General features: G+C 38.9%; 1 protein-coding gene across 8 annotated transcripts; it reads right to left on the bottom strand.

Annotated features, from left to right (window-relative positions):
- Positions 1–1,928: 1,928 nt before the first annotated feature.
- On the bottom strand, positions 1,929–23,010 carry LOC123874158 (zinc finger RNA-binding protein). Of its 8 annotated transcripts, none has more exons than XM_045919367.1 (20): positions 22,863–23,010; positions 22,534–22,673; positions 20,697–20,890; positions 19,559–19,688; positions 17,690–17,783; positions 17,185–17,308; positions 16,445–16,700; positions 13,623–13,912; positions 12,245–12,364; positions 11,690–11,764; positions 10,988–11,179; positions 10,517–10,602; positions 10,135–10,387; positions 9,704–9,827; positions 8,086–8,180; positions 6,005–6,100; positions 5,351–5,503; positions 4,943–5,038; positions 4,566–4,674; positions 1,929–3,966 (listed from the first exon to the last, which is right to left on the bottom strand). In XM_045919367.1, exons 1-20 carry the CDS (start codon positions 22,913–22,915, stop codon positions 3,905–3,907), a joined length of 2,742 nt encoding a protein of 913 aa, XP_045775323.1. In that variant the 5' UTR covers positions 22,916–23,010; the 3' UTR covers positions 1,929–3,904. The 8 variants fall into 8 exon arrangements, with proteins under 8 accessions (XP_045775323.1, XP_045775324.1, XP_045775325.1 ...); XM_045919368.1 differs by having other exon boundaries at positions 8,086–8,177; XM_045919369.1 differs by having other exon boundaries at positions 10,988–11,176.
- Between the last annotated feature and the right edge of the window lie 1,626 nt (positions 23,011–24,636).

Genomic DNA, 24,636 nt, shown 5'->3' with positions numbered 1-24,636 from the left:
GTCTTCATAAATCTCCTCAAAACATTGCTGTATTTCAATTTCTCTTTCAGTAAGATCCTGTCCCCTTTCTTCTTGCATATGTTCATCTGTTGCTTTTGTTAGTTGATCACCAGATAATTGTCCTGCTGTGTCACCCACACTACTGTCAGGACAATTTTCTTCTAAAATATCTTTTAGACAACTAACTGAATATAGTTCTCGGTCTACAATATCTATATTTTCTTCCGATATTTCTCGAACACCGAAAAGCTCTTCAAGACGCCTTTCAATAATAATATCTTCAGGCAAATTGCAGTAATCTGCCGGGCTGGTCACAGGTGCTGTCTGATAATAAACATCATCGTCGGAATCAAGATCGGATAAATCGGAAAGGTTGTTGACGATTTCTTCCACCTCCCGATCACTAAGAATTTTATTTTTTTTCTTATTCATTGCTGACGAACACTACAAACAAAAGAAAACCTGTAAGTGACATGGGTTCTGAAGAGGAATGGACACAAAGAGTATCAAGAAAAGGACAGAAAAAGAAGTTAAATTTATTTCTATATATATATGCCGTATGCGTAATCCATAATACTGCAATCGGGCAATGGGAATTATTTTCCCACTTATTTATTTGAACATTTCGCAGAGAAATATCACTCTAAGACAAATAAAAACAATATACAGTAACACTAAACAGTTGTTTTATATGATACAGAAAGCATATTCTACTTACAGGAATTTTTGTAAAAGAAAAATTGTTTTTTTCTTTCTAACGTCCGATAATTTCAACTTTTCACTCACAATAACCTCGTTACTTCACTTTGAAATTGACATATCAGTGCAAGGTGACATTATAGGTGTGTGTTGCCAGTTTTAAGAAATTTAAAATTTACCATAAAAGCGTACCTTATGATTTCATTCAGTCTGTGGTCCAGCTGTTACGTAAAAATAAATGTTTTTGAACGCATTACTAAGTGGGAAATTATTTTCCTTTGCCTTATTAAGGGTTAAAAAAGAATGACATAGATAATATTTTTTATTTATTTATACCTAAGTATCGTATCATATAGCAGAGTGCAGACGTAAAAAACTGAATGGATTATTTAGTTTTGAAACCTTTTAATTTACACAATGCATTTTATTTTATTGGACTCAAACCTCACTGTACAAAAAATTATTGTAATGGATAATAATAAATTATATACAAACTGCCAGAGGTGTGTTTAATTTCAATCTGTCCATACTCCATAGAGTAACAAGATAAAGTTGAAAACTAAAACCAGTCGGGTTTAGTTACGCTGAAATATTATAGTAAAACTGTTTTTCTATCGCTTGGTTTATTTTAATGTTGTTGTACGAGTATAAACTGCCGAAGCGCACAGCCTTGTGTCGCCGCGGGCAGCACCGCTGACAAGTAACGCGTGGCCGCGTGACCTTTTCAAGCGATACTAGCCTTAAGCCTTTTAATAGTTTTTTAGATAGTTTAAAATTATTTCTCCGCGCCCACTGGATACCACAGGCTACATTTTTTCACTTCTCTCGTTGCCGAGGTTGCTTATTCGATGCAGTTGTAAGTGATCTATTGACGAACACAGTGCCCTGGAGACTGACCCTCGTCTGCGTGGCCTTTAGTGTGGTTTTATATACAGTGATGCTTTCGCCAGCGCGGTTGGTAAGCGTTGCGGGGCCATGAGCTTTGCGTGCGTTGTTTGCGTTACATAGTCGCGCGGATGGCCCGCGCCGACAATTCGGCTACCGCGCTTACCACCCGCGCGGACGGTAAGCGTCACTGAAACAAGCTTTAGACTCCTCTCCACAGGCTACTGACAGCTTTCACTACTCTCTCATTCCTGAGGTTGTGGCCCTCGTCATTAATATTAAAGTAAAGCTTTTATTGGGTAACAATGCAGCACTATAATAATAGAATTGAAATAAAAAACCAATAACATTTTGTGTTTCATTATTTATTGATATTAATATTCAAAAGTACTCATATAAATACAAAAAGTAATTTTCCTCAATTGGAAAAAAAGACAAAAGTACTTAATATTTCAGCTATCTTAAGGGTCTTATTACAAGTTTGAAACCTAAAAAATCTAATATAAAAACATCACACAGTTGTTAATTTTGAATTAACATGAAAGTATTAGACTAAAGAAAAATTGATCATTTACACAAGTTTATTTAGCTGAATCAGACGGACAAAATGAAGGTTACAGATATATTATAAACTACTGTTTCATATGAACCGTTAAAATATTCAATTTGGTGCACACAGCTTTATAACTAAGAAATAAAGTCAAATGTAGTAAAAAAAAAAAACATTTTCCAGCGGAAGCCGTTAAACTCCATTCGCCGTCAGAGGAACTAATATTCATAATTCAAAGTCAAAAAATACTGTGACCTAAAAACGTAGAAACAAAATAACTTATCTATATCCATCTTTGTCCTTTCCATCGAGCGTACCGTACATAGCGCCTGTGACAATTTTCTATCCCTGTCGAACCTTCGCCCTTAAATTAGAGACTACATAATATAGCTCGTATCCTAATACTATCTAATTTTAAAATACTACTACCTCTAAACTCTTGGACTAAAATTAGTTTTTATTTAGTAATAATAATATAATATAGGTAGTTTTGGACAGATCGATCAATGCCACAAAAATAATATTTATACAACTTTGTGTGACAAAATGCGGTACACAAAATATATTTCACGCAAATTGCGTCGCGTGCCCGTGAGAACTATTCGGAGAAATTGTGGGAAAATTGATAAACTTGATAAAAGCAGTAACTAAATTTTCCTTCCACTCTGAACTGGAATTTGCTACAACTAGGTAACATAAGAATCATATGCTTGTGTCACAGAAAGGAATCCAAGATGGCGGCGACAATCATCCCCATCACTTACACGCTATATTTATGTATAGCGTGCGAGTGGGAGAGACTGAGTGACGCCGCCATTTTCAATTAATTTATTTTCTCGACATGTGTTTTATAATGCGTGCCAACAAAGAAACGAAGCGAAATGAGCAGCGTCAATCATTCGATCACACTTGCACACTATACCCGTGTAAAGTGTGCGAGTGGGAGAAAATGATTTACGCCATTTTCGTTTCTTTCTCTACAAGCACAGGGTTTACAGCTTACAGCTTTAATCGAGCAGGTCATGAAAGTTCCTCACCATTTCTCCAGCGGTTAGGTGTGCATGTTTGCATCGTCTCACATAAACTTCATTTCATACGAAGAGCTGGCGAATAGAACTGTACAAGTTTTTTTTTATTCAAACATTTTAGGGATCCGTATCTCAAGAGGAAAAAAGGAACCCTGGGAAGGAAGGTTAGCTACACTTCGTTGTCTGTCTGTCAAGACCCGTCACGGGAATCAAAACCCATGGAGTTACTGTCCCGTTGAGTCTGTATGTCAAGGTAATCAAAACCTATAGGGTACTTCCTGTTAACCTAGAATGATGAAATTTGTTAGCTATGTCTTATAATCCTCCGAAAACTGTAAAATTGAGGTTACATCACAAAAAATTCAGGTTCCTAACTCACTAAGTAGTCTACGAGCTGGAGAACTGTGACACGTGGACAGACACAGACGAACAGACCCTCATACAAAAAAGCTGTCAAAAATGTATGATAAAAGTCGGTGGCCGATTATTATTTATCGGACCTACAAAGTCTGACGTGGGCGGACCGCTTTAAGCTTACACAGTCAACAGGTCTGATTAGAGTCATAACGCTAGTCTATAAACTAAAAATAAACTATTCCAGTTCTATTCGCCATCTCTCCATTAGGTATACAATCGTGTATATCTTAGAAAATAAATTTTTGGAAAATAATATAATCATTATGTTCACTATCAGCTTGGTTTAGTATTCGCGTGAGGAACGCGGCGGTCGGGCGCGAACGCGTTACTTCTTCGCGTTCTCCGACGCGTCGGTCTTCTCTTCCGTCTTGACCACCTTGCCGTCACCTGGAAAACAATAATTTACATTATTTGTTAAGTAAAGTTTTAAATGCATTATAGAAGCAGGCGTTATTTTGCGGAAGTCCATGACATACAAGGAACCAAAAGCTTAAGTTGCTATAATCCGCCAAACCAAAGAAATCTGTATGGTGTATAAGTTTTGTTTTTGTTAAGCGCGTCTGTTGCGCTGTAGTTAGAGTACCATTTAATCGCGCATGCTATGCCCACATCCAGTAGACTAAATCGAGAACCGGTATTTTTGCACATGTACTACCTTGCTATTTTTACAATTGTATGCAGTTTTGTGGACTGATTAAAAAAACATTGTAGAAAAAAATTAAATTAGGATTTCATCATCTCAAGCCACGGGTCTCCTCTCAGAATGAGAAAGGTTTGGCTTTACTGTAGTCTACTACGCTACCCAAGTGCAGATTGGGAGACTATAAACAACTTTGAGAACATTATGGAGAAATCACACTAATATTATAAAGGTTAAAGTTTGTATGTCTGTGTGTCCGTGTCAGAATCTCCTGTACCTGTACCATTATGTATTGTGAGGTATCTGTAAGTGTATGTGTGGTGTGCTGGTGGTGTGTGAGCGTTACCGTTGGGCGTGTCGGCGTCGTTGTCGGTGTTGGAGCGCCTGCGCTTGCGCGGGAACTTCCAGCCGCCCGCTGCGTGCTTCACCTTCGGCAGCGGCTCCATGTCCAGTACCTGCGAACATGAGGTATGATTGAGATTAGCCACTCCATTGCCAGTCTCCTCTCACAATCAGAAGGTGGAGTGGTGATGATGGTGCACCTAGTGTGTATCTCATTGAATTTAAACGTAATTTCTCTGACACATAACGAAGTAAATAATACTGTGTTATTTGTCCGCCCGTTTAACCGAGAATGGTCACGCAGAAGCCTGGCTTCCCGCACGCCCTGGTTTAGTGCAGGTGCACTGAACAAGGAAATTTCTTAAATAATTTTTGGCATACCTTGTGAATTTGTCTGAAGGCGATTTGTCTCAGGAATTGTTGCGCGGACGCCGTCAGGTCCTCACGCTTTTGTGCCGGCATGTTGCCCAAAGCGTCCTGAAAATAATACAGTAAGGTAAGATAAGGACTTATCCAACGAACAGCCGAAACCGCAGGTCTTCTGTCTGTCGACAGGATGTGTCCGACTCGCACGGACTAAAAGAACCTGCCCCTCTACGAGATCAGCATGGAGCTGTATCACATTACTTCATGCTGACCCATTACTTGCTCCCCCCCTCCTATTTTTCTACCTTCTCTCGGTCCACCGTTCTCATGGCCGCCCTCAGCATCTGACCGTATCTGTGCCACTCTTTCGCTTGTGAGCCCGATCTGCTGGAACAAAGTATCACAAGAATCTGAGATACTCACAACAAGCTCCTTCTCGCACGGGTCCCTCAAGCCAGGCCCGTGCTCCAGTATGAGGCCGCCGGCCAGGGCTTCCATGACGCGCCGCAGCGCCTCCCCGGGCGACAGCGCGCCTCCCGCCGACTGCATCACTCCGGAGACCAGCAACTCCATTGCCTGTATGCGGAGCCATTTATTTAACCTACACTAATATTATGGAGCGCAAACGTGGCCTCATCATCCACATGTTAAAAATAAGATTTCTGCGCAGGTATGGCGACGTAACTTATAAAAGTGGTTGTACATTCCGTTTTTTTGGGCATTTGTATAGAAATATAAAATAAGATTTTTTAATCTAGTTTGAGATCCAAGTTAGCTTAAGGGACTGCAAGCTCACTTGATAGTAAGCAATGATGCTGTCTAAGACGGAAGCGGGTTAGCCTGGAAGGGGTATGGCAGTTTATTAAACACATCTCTTTGGTTTCTACGCTGCATCGTACCGGAATACTAAATCACTTGGGCGGCACGGCTTTGTCATATACCAAAGAAAATTTAAAAATGATAAAATTCCCAATTTCCCCAGCCAATAGCCGGGAATCGAACCCGGAACCAGTTACTTAAACCATAGCGCTCATCACTGCGCTAGGGACGTCGTCGTATTTATAGGAGTATACTCACGTATGGGTTGAGCGGCGTCCAGTAGGGGATGCGCCGACACAGGTCGCGCATGATGCGGATGATGATGACGCACGACTGCAGGCTCGCCGCCCTAGCCTGCGCACACAACCCCCGTTACTGCCTGCCCCCCACTCCCGCACACCCACCAGACCCCTGCGCTGCCGACCGACCCCTAACACCCAGCTAACCGTACTTCAACATCATGTGGAATTATTGACAGGCAATACTAAATTATTTCTTAGGAATTATTAAATAGATGGTATTCCAAAATTTGTAAAATCCTAATCCGCTGTTAGTTTTAAGTTTGCCAACAATTTCAAATTATCGATTTAAGTAAAAAAATTACGTCAAATTACATCAAATGTTTATTGGACTCAATTTTAGCATAGATTTACGCAGTTTTGTTTGGAAATGATGAACTAAGTTTTTAATGGAATCGAAATCATGAACTTTGTACTCAATTTTAGCATAGATTTAGGCAATTTTGAACCAAGTTTGTATTTAGTGTAATCGAAATCTTGAACTTTGGACTCAATTGTAGCAGTTTTAAGTTATTTTATTTGGAAATGATAAACTAAGTTTGTGTTGATGTGGTCGAAATCTGAATTTTGGAATCAATTTTCGGCAATTTTCATTAACTAAGTTTGTATGTGGTGTGATCGAAATCATGAACTTGTTTGGACTTGGAAATGAGCTCAGATCTCCACGATATTTCGTAGGATACTTTTTGCAGGTAGCCGGGTTTTAGGTTAACTGGGTTTAAGTGATCGGACGGCAGCACAGCAACAGCATAGTGACGTGGACACCGACGTGAACCGCCACGCAAGTCAAAGCGCTCCTAAATGGGCTAGTTTCTTCTTTTTTTTTTAATTTTTTTGGATCATATATCATAGCCATAAAGTTTCCACCTCTAGCGCTCAACTCCATGAGTAAAATGTTTGGTATAGCCCAAGATTTACATGCAATTCTATAGCCCGTTTAAAAGCCACTTTATTAGGATCTACTGCGTTTCCCTTCCTTATCCTACGGCGTAGCTACGAGGGATTTTTTATAACTCGCAATCGCAATAAATTCTAAGATACTACTTTTTTATATTACGACAGACCGGACAGGCGATATACTTGTGAAACTCAACATAAAATAAACCATTCGTTCACAGACATCTATAGTGAAATTCACATAATGCCCTTCGTCGGATGTGCCTGGATGTTGACTCGATTTTTTTGTTGTTTTTGAAAAATAAAGATATCTAACTTAATATTATTATTTTTATAGTGAGATAGGCTTGCGCTTGACGACAATCATGCCTGGGAAACAGAGCAATGATGACAGCTAAGTTGAATCGCGCTTGCCTAAAAAACGCCTTATAGAAATGGGTTGTTTTATATTGTTCACACTTTAGCTATCCCTGCCCAACTTGTTGCAATATGCACTAAAAGTCTGACTTAAATTCAGGTTTTTTCTAAGGTCAATTCAAGCTGATGATCTCCCCGTGTATAGCAGCTACGCCAAAGAAGCTTCCCCCAAAGGCCGTGTGCGAGGAAACGCAGCTCCGTTCCTAGGACTAGCACTCGTAGCCACATGTTCAAGGGAGCGGAAACTCTCTATGGCAAATATTCTTTTGTCGTTACACTAAAAGAAACGCTACTTTAAATGGTAAAACAAAAATAAACATGTGACTAAAAAATACGTGCGCACTCCCACTCTGGCAGAAACATAGGGTCAGTTGAGTCGCAGTACTCCTGAAGCACACGTGGAGGCAAACTTGGAAACTTAATTTTGTTTATTCTTTTTTTTTTTTGTAATGCAAAGTTTTACTAGAATCCAAGCCGTCATTCGATCTCGCGATCAACACTCACAACTCACACGCATGTGCTTTGGTATTAATCAAATTAAAAAAAATAAAGTTGTGCGAGCAGTGTTGATGCAGCGAGGATTTCGATCGAAGCGGCGATTCTTTCGGAAAAGTTATACAAGAATGAACAAAAATTTGGATTCAAAAGGCACAAAATTCGAAGGTACAGAATCTCGGGGCGGGGGTCCGGGAGTGCGCACACGTTGCGTAATGTGGGCGAATGTACCTGGAACCACTTGGCGTGCCGAAGGGCGGCCAACGCGTCCAAACACTTCTGCCGCGGTAGCACGTCCTTGTCGTCTCGCTTTATGTCGCCGCCTTCTAGCGACAACAATACAAAGGGTGTTTGACCATCAACACATCGACGAAAACGGGGCAAACATGAGGGGTGGGGGGCACCTGCGCGCGCTCGCGAGTACGACCCGCGTCGCGCGCGATGGACGTACGCGCCTGGCTCTGAGGCCAGTAGGTGGGCAACTCTTCTACATTTCAAGTATCAGAACACTATAACGTCAAAGTGAAGCCTTGTTGAAGTAAAACAGCTTCTTTAGGGGCGACTCGAAAGATTGCTTGGAAGTAAGTCAGAAAAACAGATCAGTCGTTTTGAGGCTGCCATCTTTTACAGAGATGGTAGTTAGTGCCAATATGTTCAAAGCTCAATTTTTTACTTAATAAATGAAATGATTAAAAAAATCATTTTTTAATGGTATCGTGCGTTTTATTTTCTTTCAACCGCGCGTAAAAGTTCTCAATTCGTCGTAAATGCCAGCGCTCAACTTTACGAAATGAAAATTGGTGATACTGAACATTCAGCTTTAAAACGAGAGTATTCAAGTCAATTTTATTTTAACGTTTTATTGTTTCGACACTCGAAATCTGTCAACGTCGTATAATGGTACAGCGCACGTCCATCCTTACCAAACGTATTCGAGCGATAGCCGGTTCATACTAATTGTAATAATATACACATTGTCAGTGCGTCGCCGTTCTTATTAGAATATTTATCTTATTAGAACTTAGCGTTCATTCTCCTAATTCTGGGACTGTTAAAATGACACAAGCATAGGGGGTCGGGTAATGTTTGCTCCGTTTCAGTAGACAATATACCACTGCGGAGTGTGATCGCACGTGATATACGCCGGATGATCAAAAATCCTTTTCTTCTCGCCGCTTGCTTATCCTACTCACACCTAAAAATAAGCATTCAACACGATGCCCGGCGGGCGCCGGGCGGTAACTTTGAACAAATTATCTTTTCTGGTGAGAAAAACAGGCAGCATTAGATATATATATATAAAGATATACAAATATAAATTAAATTTATTATAATAGATAGTTTGTTCTGAGAGTTTGTGAGAGCGATCGTGGGACGGGACGATTTCGACGACCCATGCATACGACTCGCGCAGTTTTATTTAAATGAACACTGTTTCACACTGGAAACTGAAGCGGTATCGCTACTAAACAACTTAAAATACAAACTCAAATATTTATCTTAATAGTAGACATACATAAAAAGGGAGAGTTCAATTCCTTTAATTTAAACATGTCTTAAAAATAACACAAATTCCACATTCATTCTAACCGATAGACCAGGGAATCAAAAAGTACATAGGACATACATCTTATTTATTTTATTATCTAGAAAGAAAGGTCTAGTTATCTAGTGCAATAATCCCTAGCTCGAAATAGCGAATCAGCATCAGTTAGTAGTGTCATCGCGTCATCTAGACAAAACCGCGCGTCATGTCGTAACATTATAACAGTAATAGTGGTACGAAATTGGGTATAGTCGAACATCGCTCGGGGAAGGGGTCAGGTAGGGGTCGGGGTAGGGGTCTCACCTGCGGGCTCGCGCATGACGGCGGACGTCAGGCTGACGAGGACGTTGACCGTCCCGTCGGAAACCTGCACGGCGCCTTCCGCTGGTTGCAACTCCACTTTGTATTTTGATTCATCATTGGGACCCTATAATATAAAATCGCCTATTGGAGATCTGATAAATCATCACCCTATAAAAGAGGGGCCAAATCTACACTTACATAGCTGAAGTATGGAGATAGTTGTTTGCACTTTAGGTGGGCTTAGTGTCTAATCGCCTTACTAGCAAAGCTCACACCCTTCACGCCCTTCATCACACGAACCCGGGGCTATTGGAACCTTTTTTACTTAGATTTAAGATATACTTGATGTCACCACTATTAAACTAGAAGTTTGGCGCGATCACTACGTTGAAGGTACCAAGAGGACACATGAAGGAGGTGGTTGCACTCACCTTAACTTTGTTGAGGTGGTGCGGCAAGTCGGCGGCGACGCGCTTGAGCAATGTGACCGTCGGTCGGTCGTGGCACAACACCACTAGACGAACGTCGCGGTCCCCTCGCAACAATAGCCCCTTGGCCAATAGTCCGACACGCATCACGCCCTTGAGCGCGCGCACGCCGGGCCCGGTGACTGATGCAGCGGAGCCACTCGTAGTATTAGCGCCTTCGCCTTGTGGGGCTTCGCCCTCGCCGACGAATGAGAACCTGAGGACAAAAATGGGCTTGCAATGACAATTGAAGTCTCGAATGAAAGCTCCATATCGTGACGAAAATTTTCAACACATTAATTTAAGCATTATATTTGGAAGGTGGAAATAGGAGACGAATACGTACAATTGGTTATCCCGGCCGTCTTCTTTTCCCTCTGGCTTGTCATCTTTTTTGTCTTCAGTTTTGACTGCTGCTTTGGCAGGCTGACCCTGAAAATAAGCACAGACTATTGTATGACATTCTTTAGATACATTTTCAGCATTATGAAATTCTTCAATTTTTGCAGATATGTATGAAACTAAGCTGAATAGAAAGGATTCGGCTAGATTCATACAGATCCTCAGAAGTGTATAGTAAATCTGTATGCTTCACAAATTGGGTGGTTGTCTTTCTTTTTATTTTTCCGACAATACCGCAGTACGGCAAGTAAAGTATGAAGACAATGCTTTTGGAGCGAATGAGCATAGATCTTACAACCACTAGTTAAGTATACAGAGTATATGATGTTACAGAACAGTGATTCTATATGTGAATCTCTTGCAACTGCTCTTCCAGCGGGTAGGTGTGCATGCTCCGCTGAGTAAGGAGGCTTACCTTGGATCGCGTGGTATCGGCCAACGCATCGGACAGTGACTTGAGAGCTTTCTCCGTGTGCGACACGGCGCGCTGAATCTCTTGCAACTGCTGTTCCGGCGGGTAGATGTCCGCGTGCTTGGCGAGCACGTGCCGATCGTCCGAGGTCTCCGGCCGCCGCCCCACCGGCCCGTAGCCCATGCCCATGCCCTGCTGAGTAAGGAGGCCTTTCCATTACATACCAGTAAAAAAGAAAAATTCTGTATGGAAGGACTTTCAATATATGTAGCATCTCTTTTATGTCAGGAATAAATCTAGCAGAAAAGCGTGAGAGGAAATTATTTATCTAGTTTATGACGCTTATTGTTTCAAAAGAATAATTCATTTATATGAAACAGGCTTAATTATGTACATACTTATGTATTACAAAAATTTGTTAATTGATAGCATAGCTACTAGATGTGCTTTATGTAAATATTTTTACTTTTACTGTTATTGTCAGGAAGTTTGTCATTCAGATAGTAATTTATTATGAAGTTTATTTTCGGAAGTTTATTATATATACGAGTATATAACCCTAGAAACAGGAAGTCACACAGCAATAATTACGACTAATGGAAGTACTAAAGAAAATGTTTTTTTTTTTAATTGTTTGATATTTTAAAAGCAAATAGGTGTTGAAGGGTAAAAGCATGTCAATTTGGCAGCAAAGTGCAAACTTACGTGATGGTGATGATGGTGCGGGCCGCGCCACCAGTCGGCGCCCTCCCAGTACGCGCGCTCGTCGTCTTCGCCCGCCTGACAAAGTTATTATCATTGTACACAACTGTAACCGTCACTAAAAAACTGTGGGATGCCCCTAGGGCTCGAAGAAATAATTGGAGAGGTCGGAAGTCATCAGGGTCAATTTTGAATTTTTACCTGACTACGGCAGAGTCAAAAGGAAGGGTTATGATTTTAGCAGTCTATGTATGTATGTATGTATGTATGTTTGTATCCAGATCCTCACGGATGTTACGTCAAAAACTGTCACTTCTGTTGTACCTGTAATCTGTTGTATCGAGTGGGATGTCAAATGAAAGAGGAGAAAATTCTGAGTTCATGAATGTAAATGTACGCCATCATTAAAATATACCAAGCAACAGAAAAACAATTTTAATATAATATTTCAGCGTTTATTAAGACGATCGTAATCGGGTCTTAGTTTTTAACTTTACTTGTTATTCAAATAATCCACCATATAATAAAAAACAAGTTAACACAAGGGACGAATCTTACCTCATGCATGCGACGGCGCGCCCACAGCTCATCCCTGACTAGCATCCGCTGAGCCTTGGCTTCAGCCAGTTTGCGCTGGTGCATCGAAGGCTTCACCTTCACTTCCAGATCCGGTTGCACCTGGGAACATCAAACCAGTTAAATGATTCATTTTCACAACAACGTAGATCATGCCACTTAGTAACCATAAAAAAAATTCAATATCTGAGGGACAAAAAACTCTTTGCCTTCCCATAGAGTATACTCCTTTATGTATCACTAGCGACCCGCCCCGGCTTCGCACAGGTGCCATTTACCATATAGTTTTGTCTAACTTTAGCTATTTACGTAGCGCACGCCACGGAAGGTCTCAGATGAGAGATTTTTCTCGACTTAATTTACATTATTACAATTTTCATAGGGATCTCTAATTTTTTGAAAATATAATATAGCTTATATTATTCACTGATAATGTAGCTTTCTTTAGGTGAAAGAATTTTAAAAATCGGTTGAGTAGTTTTTAAGTTTATGCTACTTCTCTCTTTGTTAAAAAAACACACTGTTTCTCAAAATATAAGTAACATTTGGCACTGAGATTTTGGAGATATTTTTACCGATAATTATTATCAAAATTAAAAAAGAACTGCACTATACTTTTCACTTTCTCTGGGTAACGGGGAAGAGGGGAAACCTTTCTTTCCCCCTCTATCCTTTGTGGAGGCATTCCAAATTTTTACAAAATATTTTATAAACTATTCTGATGCAATCATGTCCCACAGATATTGAAGTGAATCATCCTCATTGGAAGCTGTAATCATTTGACCCTCGGAACTCTTGGCGGCCAGGGGCCACCAGGCTCGACAAGGGCCTCAAACCTTTTACTAAGTAATCACTGGATGATTCTATACTGTTGTGTTAAGTTAAATTATCCATGTTTATAATAGGCTATTTAAGTAATTTTTAGAAATCGTTTTAAATTATTCTTTATTACATAATAAGCACATTACATTGATATTTTTCAGAAGATCTACTGTTTAAGAATTGAGATCAATAATAGAGTTTAAGTTTTGAAGACCGCGCCAAAAACGACATTTCTGTAATGGCGCTGCGCTGGTCACATGACACGTGTGCGGTGTGACGTCACACGCTAGTAAACACAATAGTTGTTCACACAATGTGCACCTAAGTGAACTTGTTTTCTTTTCAATGTAGTGTGCTTATTATGTTATAAAGAATATTTTAAAACAATTTTGAAAAATTAGTCAAAGAGCCTATTTGATTTTTTTTATCACGAGGCGGCTAACATTGCTTGATTGCTCTCTTCATCTTTGTTTGCTTGGTGCTGGCCGCTAGGGCGTGTGAAGTGAAGTGTGAACTGTGAGGGGTGGAACACACTCACCTTCTTCTTGTACTGCAGGCGGTGGCGGCGGCCCTTCATGTGCATCTCCTTGGCGTTGGGGTCGTTGAACTTGCAGTCGCACAGCTTGCAGTTGAAGCTCAGCGCCTTGCCGTCGTCGCCGCGGATCTCCTCGATGTAGTCCTGCCCCACGGGCTGCACCTCGGGCTCGTCCGGCTCGTCCTCGCGCTCGGCCGCGGCGTCTGCGGGCCGCGCGTCGCTTGAGCCCACCGTGCTGAGCCCGCCCGACGCCACGAACGACACCTTGGGCGCGCCCGCGACCGTCTTTTTGGCTAGCGGACGGGAAAAGCCCAAATTTTCTCTCATGTCATACTACCAGCTTAGCATATTGGATCAGCGGCGTGCAATACTCATCAATACTAATATTATAAAGAGGAAACCTTTGTATTTTTGTATGTTTGTATTGAATAGGCTCAAAAACTACTGGACCGATTTCAAAATTTCTTTTACCTTTACTTAGAGGGATTCTTCCGAATCCGTATAGGCTATATTTTATCCCGGAACACCCGTGCGAAGCCGGGGCGGGTCGCTAGTTGTTTATAATTTCTAATGGAACCAAAGATTACATGATCTCATGGGTTACTCTGCAATCTGTATCTATGGCAGATTAGGATGTGTAATGTTACAATTTCGAATTCGATTGTATTACCAGAGATATTATTGACCAGAGGGAAATTCGCTTTTGTAAAACTCTACAGCAATGTTCGAAATTTTATCAGTATTCAAAAGTGCACAATATAATGCTTGATTTTGACATACTTGCCAATATGTAGGCTCGATTCCAATCTAGTTTTTCTGTTTTCTTCCTTCAGTGTGGTTCATTTACATGTTTTTGTGTGCAATAAAGACTTCTATCTATCTATCTATCTAGTTACATTACTGAACGAAAGTTGTATGAGTACAGAAGTCACCTTTCGTTTGATATAGAAATGAGAAAAAGGGACCGATTAGCAACTGTCACGACAAGTGACAGATTTCATTGAAAGTATTAAAATCCAATGATATAATCCAGTAATATTTCTACTGCAAGGGGTGCACGCCGCTGATCATGCTTTATGTAGGGGGTTCTGTTGGGCCTTTTTTACACTTTATGCAGCAATGAAAATTAGTATGAGTTTTAGAATAGATTTCTTTCGATTTCTTAGATATCTTTTAAAGAATTCAGTGTGTATTTATCTTGAAACACAATTATGTTGGATAAAGTTGTACTTTTCCTTGACATAAGACAAGATATTTTTATCAGCAGGTATTCTTGTGTGTAATTCAATACTTTTGTAAAATGACATGGCTTGATAGCATTATAGTAATCATAAATAAATATTTTGAAGTAAAGAGATGACTTTATGTAAACAGAAATTTTGAAATTCAACCAGAATACTTTTTTGACCCAATAACAAATTAGAAAAGATAAGTAATTAGAGTGAAATATTGCAGATTCCCCTTTCAGGTTCAACAGTATAAAAGGCCCACGCAACACTCCATAATATCTGTACTGAGTGTTAACAAGTATCGAAGGAGAAAATTTGACTTATCAACAAAAAGCCGGCCGCGATATGATATAATACAGATATGATATTGTGGCGTACAGAGGGCCCAGCACAATAATTACACCAACAGATTAATATGTTCTCCATAATATACTCCTTTCTTTAAAAAAAATACCTTGTAATCATTTTCTTTATTTTACACAAAAAATATGGAACTATTTTTGTTTTTTTCTGTAGTGGAAGCTGGTTTAATAGGAATATATTGAAATGATTTAATGCTTGCATAATATTCACTTTAATCCAATTCATTTCAAGGTGTGGTATTATTGCATAAGTGTTCTGCGATAATGGTCGCAATTTAGTAGAACGAAAGTGGCAGAAATTACTGTAATCAAACTATCTGTAACCATCTTGACAATGTCAAAAAAAAAATTTTGACAAATAAAAAAAATGTTGCTGAGTCAATCGATATGAGCTTACCGATAGATTATATTATTATTAATTTCGGGTGATAGTGTTTAAGAACACATTTGATTCATCACTACAGGGTATTAACTTAAGAAAAAAACATAGTCGAATTGAGAACCTCCTTTTAACCTTTTACTGAACCTTTTAATGAATTCGGCTTAAAAAGGAAATGTTGATTTTAAAAAAACCAGTGACAAATAAATATGAAGTTATGGAGAACATATTATTTGAGAGGAAACAATAATGTAAGAAAGACACACTACAGACAGAATAATGTAAGACATAGTGGATTATCAAAATACGAATAGAATATGCAGATGCCATCATAGTTTTTTTTTTATATCAACTTAACTACAGTACAACACATTTACCAAATAAACTTTTAATTAAAATTTGTTTCTACATTAAACTGTAAACTGTCTACTCAGATAAATGTTAATGTATAAAATCTGATATTCTGAAAAAATAAGTCTATTTAGGCTGAAAATATTATTGTAAAATATAGTGTTTTAGTGTCTTTGCAGTTTGTGAATATAAAGCAAGACACAGATGTGTTTGTAAAGTACATGAATGATTAATAACGGCACCTACATGCAGAGCAAAGAACATGGATTAATTATTATTATTATTCAAGTCAAAATGCAATTAAAAAAAAATCTTAGTTTAAAAAAGATTATCCTTAGATAAAGGTCTAAAATCGTATTTATTACAATGACACAGATTAAAAATGGCAAGCATGTTCTCAAAATGTATGTGCCTACTATAGACGTATGTATGTGCTTTTGTGCGTATCTGTGTAATGTATTGTGGACATGTACAAGACGTGTCTGTTTGCATGTGTTAACTTACCCGGAGTCAACTTTGTGGGCTCAGTGGAGGGGATAGGCTTGCCCAGCATGGTGTGCAGTTTGACCACCTTCTGGTGCTTGATGCCGCGCACGTGCGCCGCATATGCGTCCGCGCCGGTGCATGTGACGTCACACAGCTCGCAGCGCAAGGCGGAGGCGCCACACGCCCTCGCACCGGACCCCCCACCCGCGGCGGCGACCTTCACGGCCGCTTCCTTCTTCTTGTGCTTCTGACCTTCCAAGTGCTCTTTGTATGTCTGCAGTGTAACAAAATTACAGGTACATAAAACTGCTTGAAATTTTGGCCTCTCGTTAACTATGACAGTTTTTGGCATGCAAGATGTTGCGCAAAAGCCTAATTCCTGCCTAAAAGCCTAAGCCTGATTGTTAAACTTCAGTGCTATCCCAGCTGGGGACTTATGAGAATAAAAAACTTAATTTATTGATGTCCCTGCCTGAGACACCTATAGTTTTATTTATAGTTACATATTGTATACTTTAATAGGCTTTTCTGCAGTTGTAATTCTTTTTTATTCAATTCTTTAAGCATAATTAGTATTAAATCTTTATTTGAAGGCTTTTTATCTTGTTTGTTTATCCAAAACCTCAGGGATTTAAAAAAATCTATTCAACAAGATTACAAGATTCCAATCAAGAAAAACTAAGAAAAACATTTACATATTTTGACCATAGATGCTTTAGCAAATCTCTCTAAATGAGTTTGAAATTGGGTAGACATACCTGTGGGCCGGCACATGAGATGCGGCACACGTCGCAGTAGTGTAGTTGCTGCGCCTTCGGTTGCGGCTTCGGTCGCCGCGCCTGCGCCGCGCCTACACCGCTCTTGTTGTAGTTCTTCCATCCGCTGTACAACAAAAACTTTGCAGAAAGACAATACAGCTAACACTTACAGCTTAACTTGGACTTTTATCTTTTCTGGATTGGACTTTTCTAAACAATTTTTTTTGAGCAAGTTGCAGCTTTTGCTTATAACGTGATGGACATAATGTAATTGATTTTGTACATCCATTTAATAATACTGTGTAAAATTAGATGATGCCCGCAATTTCACCCGCGTGGTTTAGGTTTTTTTAAAAGTTCGTGAGGACTCTTGACTTTCCCCGTCCCCGGGTTGCTTATTCACCATAATTTCACCAAAATTGGTTAAGCTGTTGGGCCGAGATAAGCTGGCAGGGAGACAGACAGACACACTTTCGCTTATAATATAAGTATGGATAGTACTCACCCGCCACCGCCAGTTTTGTTCTGCTGCGCCACATACATGGTTGCTGCGTTGTAGAGAGCTGTATCATAAGCAGAGTTGCCCCTGTTAGCCGTCTCTACAACAAATCGCGAGATCGCCTTCAACTTTTAACTCTCACTCAATCAACTATATGACTGATATACAACTTTACGATTAAAGATACTTTATAATGGCGAAATCGCGTATATCTCAAGACTATAATATAACGTCGCTTAAGTTCTAAGACCATATAAGTAAATTTTAGCGGCGTTGACATTTTGATGCCATCTGCTAAGGAAAAGGGAGACTCATCGTTTCTGCTAATCAGAAAAAAGAAAATGTCCAATAGAAACTGTTAAAGGAATAAAAAGTAAGTACTATACCCTTAAAACATAATAATAAACCTAACCCTACCCTTAGATAAGTACCCTTCAAACAATCGGAACTTCCTCAAAATATGCAGTTTTTTGCCTCCCTGTAAAGTTCCTTACTTTGACTTATATGGTGTTAGAACTTATGCGACGATAATTTCTATAGAAATATATACGTAAATAAAACTATACTTCATGACAATATACCACGATAAAACTGATATTGAGTAAACATTACGTAACATGTCGAAGTTTTTGTTGATCGACGGTGAATTAAAGTAAGGTTGAGAATTTAGAAAATGTTCAACTTTAACTAAAGGTCTACTTTAGGTATTTACTCTGATGATATTAGGTGTTGACGCTTGAATTCTGGTTATCAACATTGGTGGTATGTAATACTAAATTAAAGTAGACCGGAGCATGCTCCGGTGTCGGGGCGAAACGTGCGTCGAGAGTAGTGGAAAAGTCTTGTGTGGTGTTGCATGTGAATGGTGGTGGCAGTGCTTGCTTGGGAACTTGGCTTTATTGCTTGGTTGGGGAGGTAAGCGGTGCTTAGCTTGTAACTGCATGTTTGACCATACAGATTTATCCTGTTGGCGGATTATAGCAAAATAATTTTTAACTGTTTCTTGCTAAGAATGTGATTGAAAAAAATTAGAATTTTTTTGAACACTTTTGACTGATGCATGAAATTTTAAAGCTGAATTCTTAATGCACGTAAAAATAATAAAGGCTATATTAGGCTTTACTATAGTTTTAGTAGTTCTGGTTATGGTTGCGTCAATTTGTTCAGTGTTTCTCACCCATTTTATAAGGTAGGACTTTTTGGTAAAGTTCTCAAGCATTTTCTTGGCTGATACTACCTAGATGCAGTTGTGTATATCACAGTTGATAAGTGAAAAGTAGTGTGTATTATTATATCCAAATACTAATAGGTAATTGAATTAGCAACATTTAATTATTATTTTCAGAAATGGGCGTCGTTACCTGTAAACACTTGAATATAATTGAAATAGAGAACAAATATCCAGAAACTTTTTGGTACCAAGCCCACCTGTGTGATTTCACCATCTGCTCAGATAGCAAATATCAAGATCTCAATATCTGGCTATACTGGACCAATCCTCATTATCAATATGGCTTGGTGGATATCCAGCATACAAAATGGCTGGATATCTATTTTATTTCTAGTAATAATGTTATGTAGGGTGGAGGGTGTAGTGTAGATCAGGGTGCAGTGTAGTGTGTGTTACAGGGTAATGTAGGGATGTGCGCAGGATGCAGTGTAGGGTATTGTTAAGGTGAGAAAGCAGTTAGTATGATGTAATTTAGGGATACTCGTAGCTGTAGGGTGTAGTGTGGGTACAGGGTGTAGTGTGGGTACAGGGTGTAGTTTGGGTACAGGGTGTAGTGTGGGTACAGGGTGTAGTGTGGGTATAGGGTATAGTGTGATTAAAGGGTGTAGTGTGGGTGCAGGGTGTAGTGTGCAGGGTGTACTCACGCTTGGCGGGCTGCGCCGCGGGCGCGGTGTAGGGCTGCGAGGGGTAGGACGCGGCGGCCGTGGTGGCGGTGTACACGGAGCCGTAGGTCGCTTTGGCGCCACCACCTCCGCGCGCGCCGCCCTGCCCATACTGCTTAGTTATACCGCACCACCACCCATACATTAATACTATCGAACTACTACACATCAAAACTCATCACCTCATCTTACTACATAGCATTAAACTTCAATTTCAATAGTGTTCAACATGCACAACTCTCTCTGCATCACATACCTCATTTCTGAGGGACATGATCGTTTCCATTATTTACATAATAGTAGAGGAATTTCTTGGGACAATAAAGAACAGGATTTCGAATCTTCGAAGAAATCTAGGGCCCATGGGTTTGGGATGTGTGTTGATCAGTCAATCAAGAATTTTCTTTCTATTGTACGAGATAAAGGGGAGAGGGAGTTAATATTTTGAGATAATAATGCGATGACTGAACCGAAAAGGCGGTAAAGTCAAACAGTCATTAGACTAGATTGTACAGAACAGATGACTTTTTGATTTTCCAGCTATGTTTGTCCCAGGGATGCAAGCTATCCCTGTACCTTTCGTCAAAATTGGTTAAATAGATGGCCAGTGAAAAACCAGCAGACAGACAGATAGACATACATATTAAAGATGTCTCTCAACAAGTTTAAAGTTATTATTAAACGTAAATTCATAGAAAAATCCTACTATAATGTAAAGGATTATTTAAATGATAAGAATGCTTAACAGCTTTGATAGTTCTAATAAGTCAAGTGATTTTGTGCAGTGGTGATAATAAAAAGAATACCTGGCTAAGTTTGTTCTTTGTGGCTCTTCTCAGACCAGGGCGCGTTTGGAACCCTCTTGACTTTAGTTTTAGGTTTACGTAATTTATCATCACCACTATATCATCTCACAAAAATTCTGACTATCAAAAGGTGTATAATAGGTACCTACTTTGAATAAATGATTTTGGTTTTGACACACTTTTGCTTTATGTTTGTATGAAAGTATGGATATTGATAGACCACTGGATCATTAAGCAGATTCTACTGAGAAGAGTTATTTTCAAAATGCTCAAATTGAAATGTTATGATATAAAAGTGTATGGATAGAAAGTACCTGTGCGTAGGTGGCGGGCGTGGAGTAGGCGGGTTTGGCCGTGGTGTCGTAGGCCGGCTGGGGCTGCGGCGGCGCGGCCGCGGGGTACGCGGCGGCGGCCTGCTGGTAGTACGCGCTCTTGCTGGCGTCGTAGGCCGACGCGGCGGCGGCGGCCGCGTGTGCGTGCGCGTGCGCCGCTGGAGACACAACCAGGGCTAACATTACCAAATAACACAATCAATGTTACCTTAAGTTCGTTTCGTCGGCTAAATGTTCTTACAGACGAGCGACACTTTGTCAACAAGAGGTATATTTTAGGTTTTCAATAATCACACTATCACGCTAATATTATAAAGGCGAAAGTTTGTGTGTATGTATGTATATGTTTTTTAATCCTTCATGCAAAAACTACTAGACAGATTTGGCTGAAATTTGGAATTGAGATAGATAATATCCTGGATTAGCACATAGGCTACTTTTATCCCGGAAAATCAAAGAGTTCCCTCAAGATTACGAAAAACCTTAATCCACACGGACGAAGTCGCAGGCATCAGCTAGTTTTAAATACATATCAAAAATTGAGGAGCCAGCAGGATTCGAACCTGCATCTCCCCTGGGTATCGCGCCCACATGCAAAGATAGCGTTGCTAGTAGTTGACTTGAACAGTCGCTTTAGTACTTTGAAATATGTACAGCATGAGATAATACTTTCTTAAATTTTGGCACTGGGCAGTAAGTGAATTGGTTGATGTAGTAAAGTAAAGGAAAAAATTAAAAAACCGTGAATTTGTGGTTACATCACAAAAAAAATATTTAAAGGTGTTCCAATTTTCAAAGTAAGATAACTATACCAAGTGGAGTATCGTATGCTTTACCAGTACATTTTAAAACAGATTTTTCTTGGAGGTAATGTTATGAACATTTAACTGGTATTGAAGCCCTAGACACAACTTATATTTATCATTCAGCCTTACACCTACAAACCATTAGTTTTGTAATAATTTTGTGCTATGTAATATACCTAGTTACTTTTAATGACACACCAAAAGCTTGGGTAGATTGTTGATTCTATGAAAATAATTTTTAACAGTTACTAAGAACAAATGCAGAAACTTGTGGAAACTGCGGTTACATTGTAAAATATGTGATGCAATGGTATGTAACTTGTAGTTAGATAAAATCAAAGTAAGCCAAATGATTCATACACATAGCAGAAATATTATGTTCACAAATACAGTATGATGTCAATAACCCTGCACTATTAAAAACCAGAGGGTGCTGCATTACTGGACTGTATAGAAAAATTCATAAATAAAATAAAGAATTTCATAAAGGGAACACAACATATTTGTGTTTATATTTTTTTTTTTTTTGATAACTGTTACATATCTCACAAAAAAATAATTATTAGTATTCAAATAATCCTCAATTGAGGTCTGTTTTTGTGCAACTTGTAGTCGTTAAGTAGGTCCTGGATTATTGGATGTGCAGTTTATCAAATTGCCAGATTAGTGAGATTCTACTTACTGTAGTTCAAATTGAAGTAAGTACATATCTATGAAGTAAGTGCATTGACTTTATAAGTAACCATAGAAGTTCAATGACATTGTTATTTCTAAATTGATTTCTATTAGTTTACATGTCTAGGTCAATTTCTTCCATACAACACATATAAATGGCTGAAAAACTGAGTTTCATAGAAGGGAAATTAGTATTGATTTCTTCCTGTGAGTCATAGTTGATGATTTGGCGATAAAGTATGGGACACTGGAAACAAGTGTTGTTTGTTTTTGTTGTTTTAGGAGCGAGTGTCATAATATTAATTATTAACTGAGTGCAGCAGTGCCGCGGGAATTACCTTGCGTGGCGGCCGCGGCTTGGTACGCAGTATCGTAACCTGTCGCCGCGGCACGCTGGGTCCCGTACGTCGCGGCGGTCGCAGCCGGCGCCACGGCGTACCCCGTCTGGCCGCCGTAAGCTGCACTAGCTGTTGCCGCACTAGAAACACAATAAACACCGTCACACACCCAACTACGCCGCTTTCTCAGCGAAATTTTCACGATCAATACAGACAAGACGCCATTTTGATTACCTAGAAATGCGAGCACAAGGCTGCGTATCAGATCATGTTTAATTCGGACACTTCCGAAGCTATACTCGATCATGTAATTATAGTAAAACACTCACCCGTATTGGGTTCCACCATGGGTAAACCCAAAATAATTATTTGCTGCCATCATTTACCAATTTTCCGCGTAGAAACTATACACACACTTCTGGGCGGAAAACGAGAAATAAAAGACCGGCGTTTTGTCTTTGATAGAAAAAAATATGGCGGCCAAAATGCATTGACAAATGTCACAGAATGACAATTACGCGGAAACGGATATATTAATTTAAAGATCATACACACTATTGCTAACATTATAGTAAATAAGGGTAACATTGATATATTAAGAGGTTTATGTTCTACTATATTATATATTATATGTATGATGCTCTACTAAATTTATTTTTACTACCTGACTACGGCAAAACCATAAAGCCAAAGGAAAGGTCATAATTTCAATAGTGTTCGGTTTATACAATTTTCTCGTTGTATTATATTCTGTAAGTAACGAGGTAACGCAGCCAGCATTCTGGGCACCCTGCCTCGTTATAGTGATTTGAATGATATTTTTGTTTTATAATTTTTATATTTAAGTATTTTTAATATTTGTGAAAATCTGTATTATTACTCTATAAAAAACTAACATGTAGGTATGCTAGAGTTATAATTAGGAAGAGATAATATAAAAATTATCTGTAAGTCTAGCTCATTCGTAATCTGTGGTTAGGTTAGTTATCTGTTTTGCGTTAATTCAAGGTTTTTTTGCGCCTTTCCATCGCCTTTCACATGTCAAGTCAACGTGTGATGTCAACTCATAGAGATAGTATATAATCCTTCATCCAAGTGTCAACTAATAATTTATTAACTTTATAACAGACTTCGTCCATACTTCGTCTGTGTTGGTGTTGGCTGGCGGGCGTGCTCTGCCTTTTTGGAGTGTTTTTTTGTTAAAACTGACTGGAAAGCGCTCTAAGGGGTTGCCGTGCGTGTGTTGGCGAGCACCGGCACAGACGGAGTCCATAATTGTATAGTTTCCCTAACTTGTTACAAATAACTACAAACTTGACATTGGCTTATCTTTATAAAGCCAGACGAGAAAGAAAAAAAACTTTATAACAATGTCATGCATGTCATGCCAATACCATCATGCCACCTAACTTACCAAACTTTCTCTTTTTATCTTGCACCTTTTTTAAACTTAAAATGTTCATTGATAAAAACATTTATAAGTTCTTTTTAATGTAACTTAAGTTGCCTTCAAACTACGGAAATATAATATAATATAATATATAAACATCGCTCACCCTACTTTTAAATGTCACTATTCAGTGTTCACACTTAGATGTAATATAATTATATTATTAATATATAAGTATATTATATTCCATAGTTTGAAATCAACTCCAAGATTATAAATTGTACCTAAATGTTGTATTTGTAATGTGTCTGTAATAATTTATCTTTCATTTACTCATTACAAATTAAAAAAGATTACCATTTTATTATCTAATTGTTAACTAAGTAATAAATGAAGGATTTTTTCTTAGGATTGTGTAAGGATGATGAAAGTTTAAAAACAAATTTAAAAATAGCTTTTTAATATATTATTAAGTATTAAAGTCTGCATTTTGATTATTTATTCACTTACAGTAAAAAATCCTTTCTTCTTCAAAATTCGTTCATCAACCCAAGAGTAACTTAAATATTATTGTTAAAATATTTAAAATAATTAATGGAACTGAAAAAAAAAAACAGTAAAAATTAGTAACTATTTCATAAACCTTTCATGGTACAACACATCTTTGGGTAAGTAGGTACAACATTAAATAACTTTTTCACTTACTTCTTGTT

Source organism: Maniola jurtina, chromosome 18 (assembly GCF_905333055.1).
Source record: "Maniola jurtina chromosome 18, ilManJurt1.1, whole genome shotgun sequence".
In the NCBI taxonomy this organism is placed as follows: domain Eukaryota; kingdom Metazoa; phylum Arthropoda; class Insecta; order Lepidoptera; family Nymphalidae; genus Maniola; species Maniola jurtina.
Note: the sequence above shows the minus strand (reverse complement) of the source record. Positions and strands in the feature narration are given on the sequence as shown.

Coding starts and splice junctions, on each gene's coding strand:
- LOC123874158 (XM_045919367.1), bottom strand. CDS start 22,915: ATGATGGCAGCAAATAATTATTTTGGGTTTACCCATGGTGGAACCCAA. Junction 12,365..13,622: donor GCCTGCAGTACAAGAAGAAG/GTGAGTGTGTTC, acceptor TGATGTTCCCAG/GTGCAACCGGATCTGGAAGT. Junction 6,101..8,085: donor GGCACGCCAAGTGGTTCCAG/GTACATTCGCCC, acceptor TTGTGTGCGCAG/GCTAGGGCGGCGAGCCTGCA.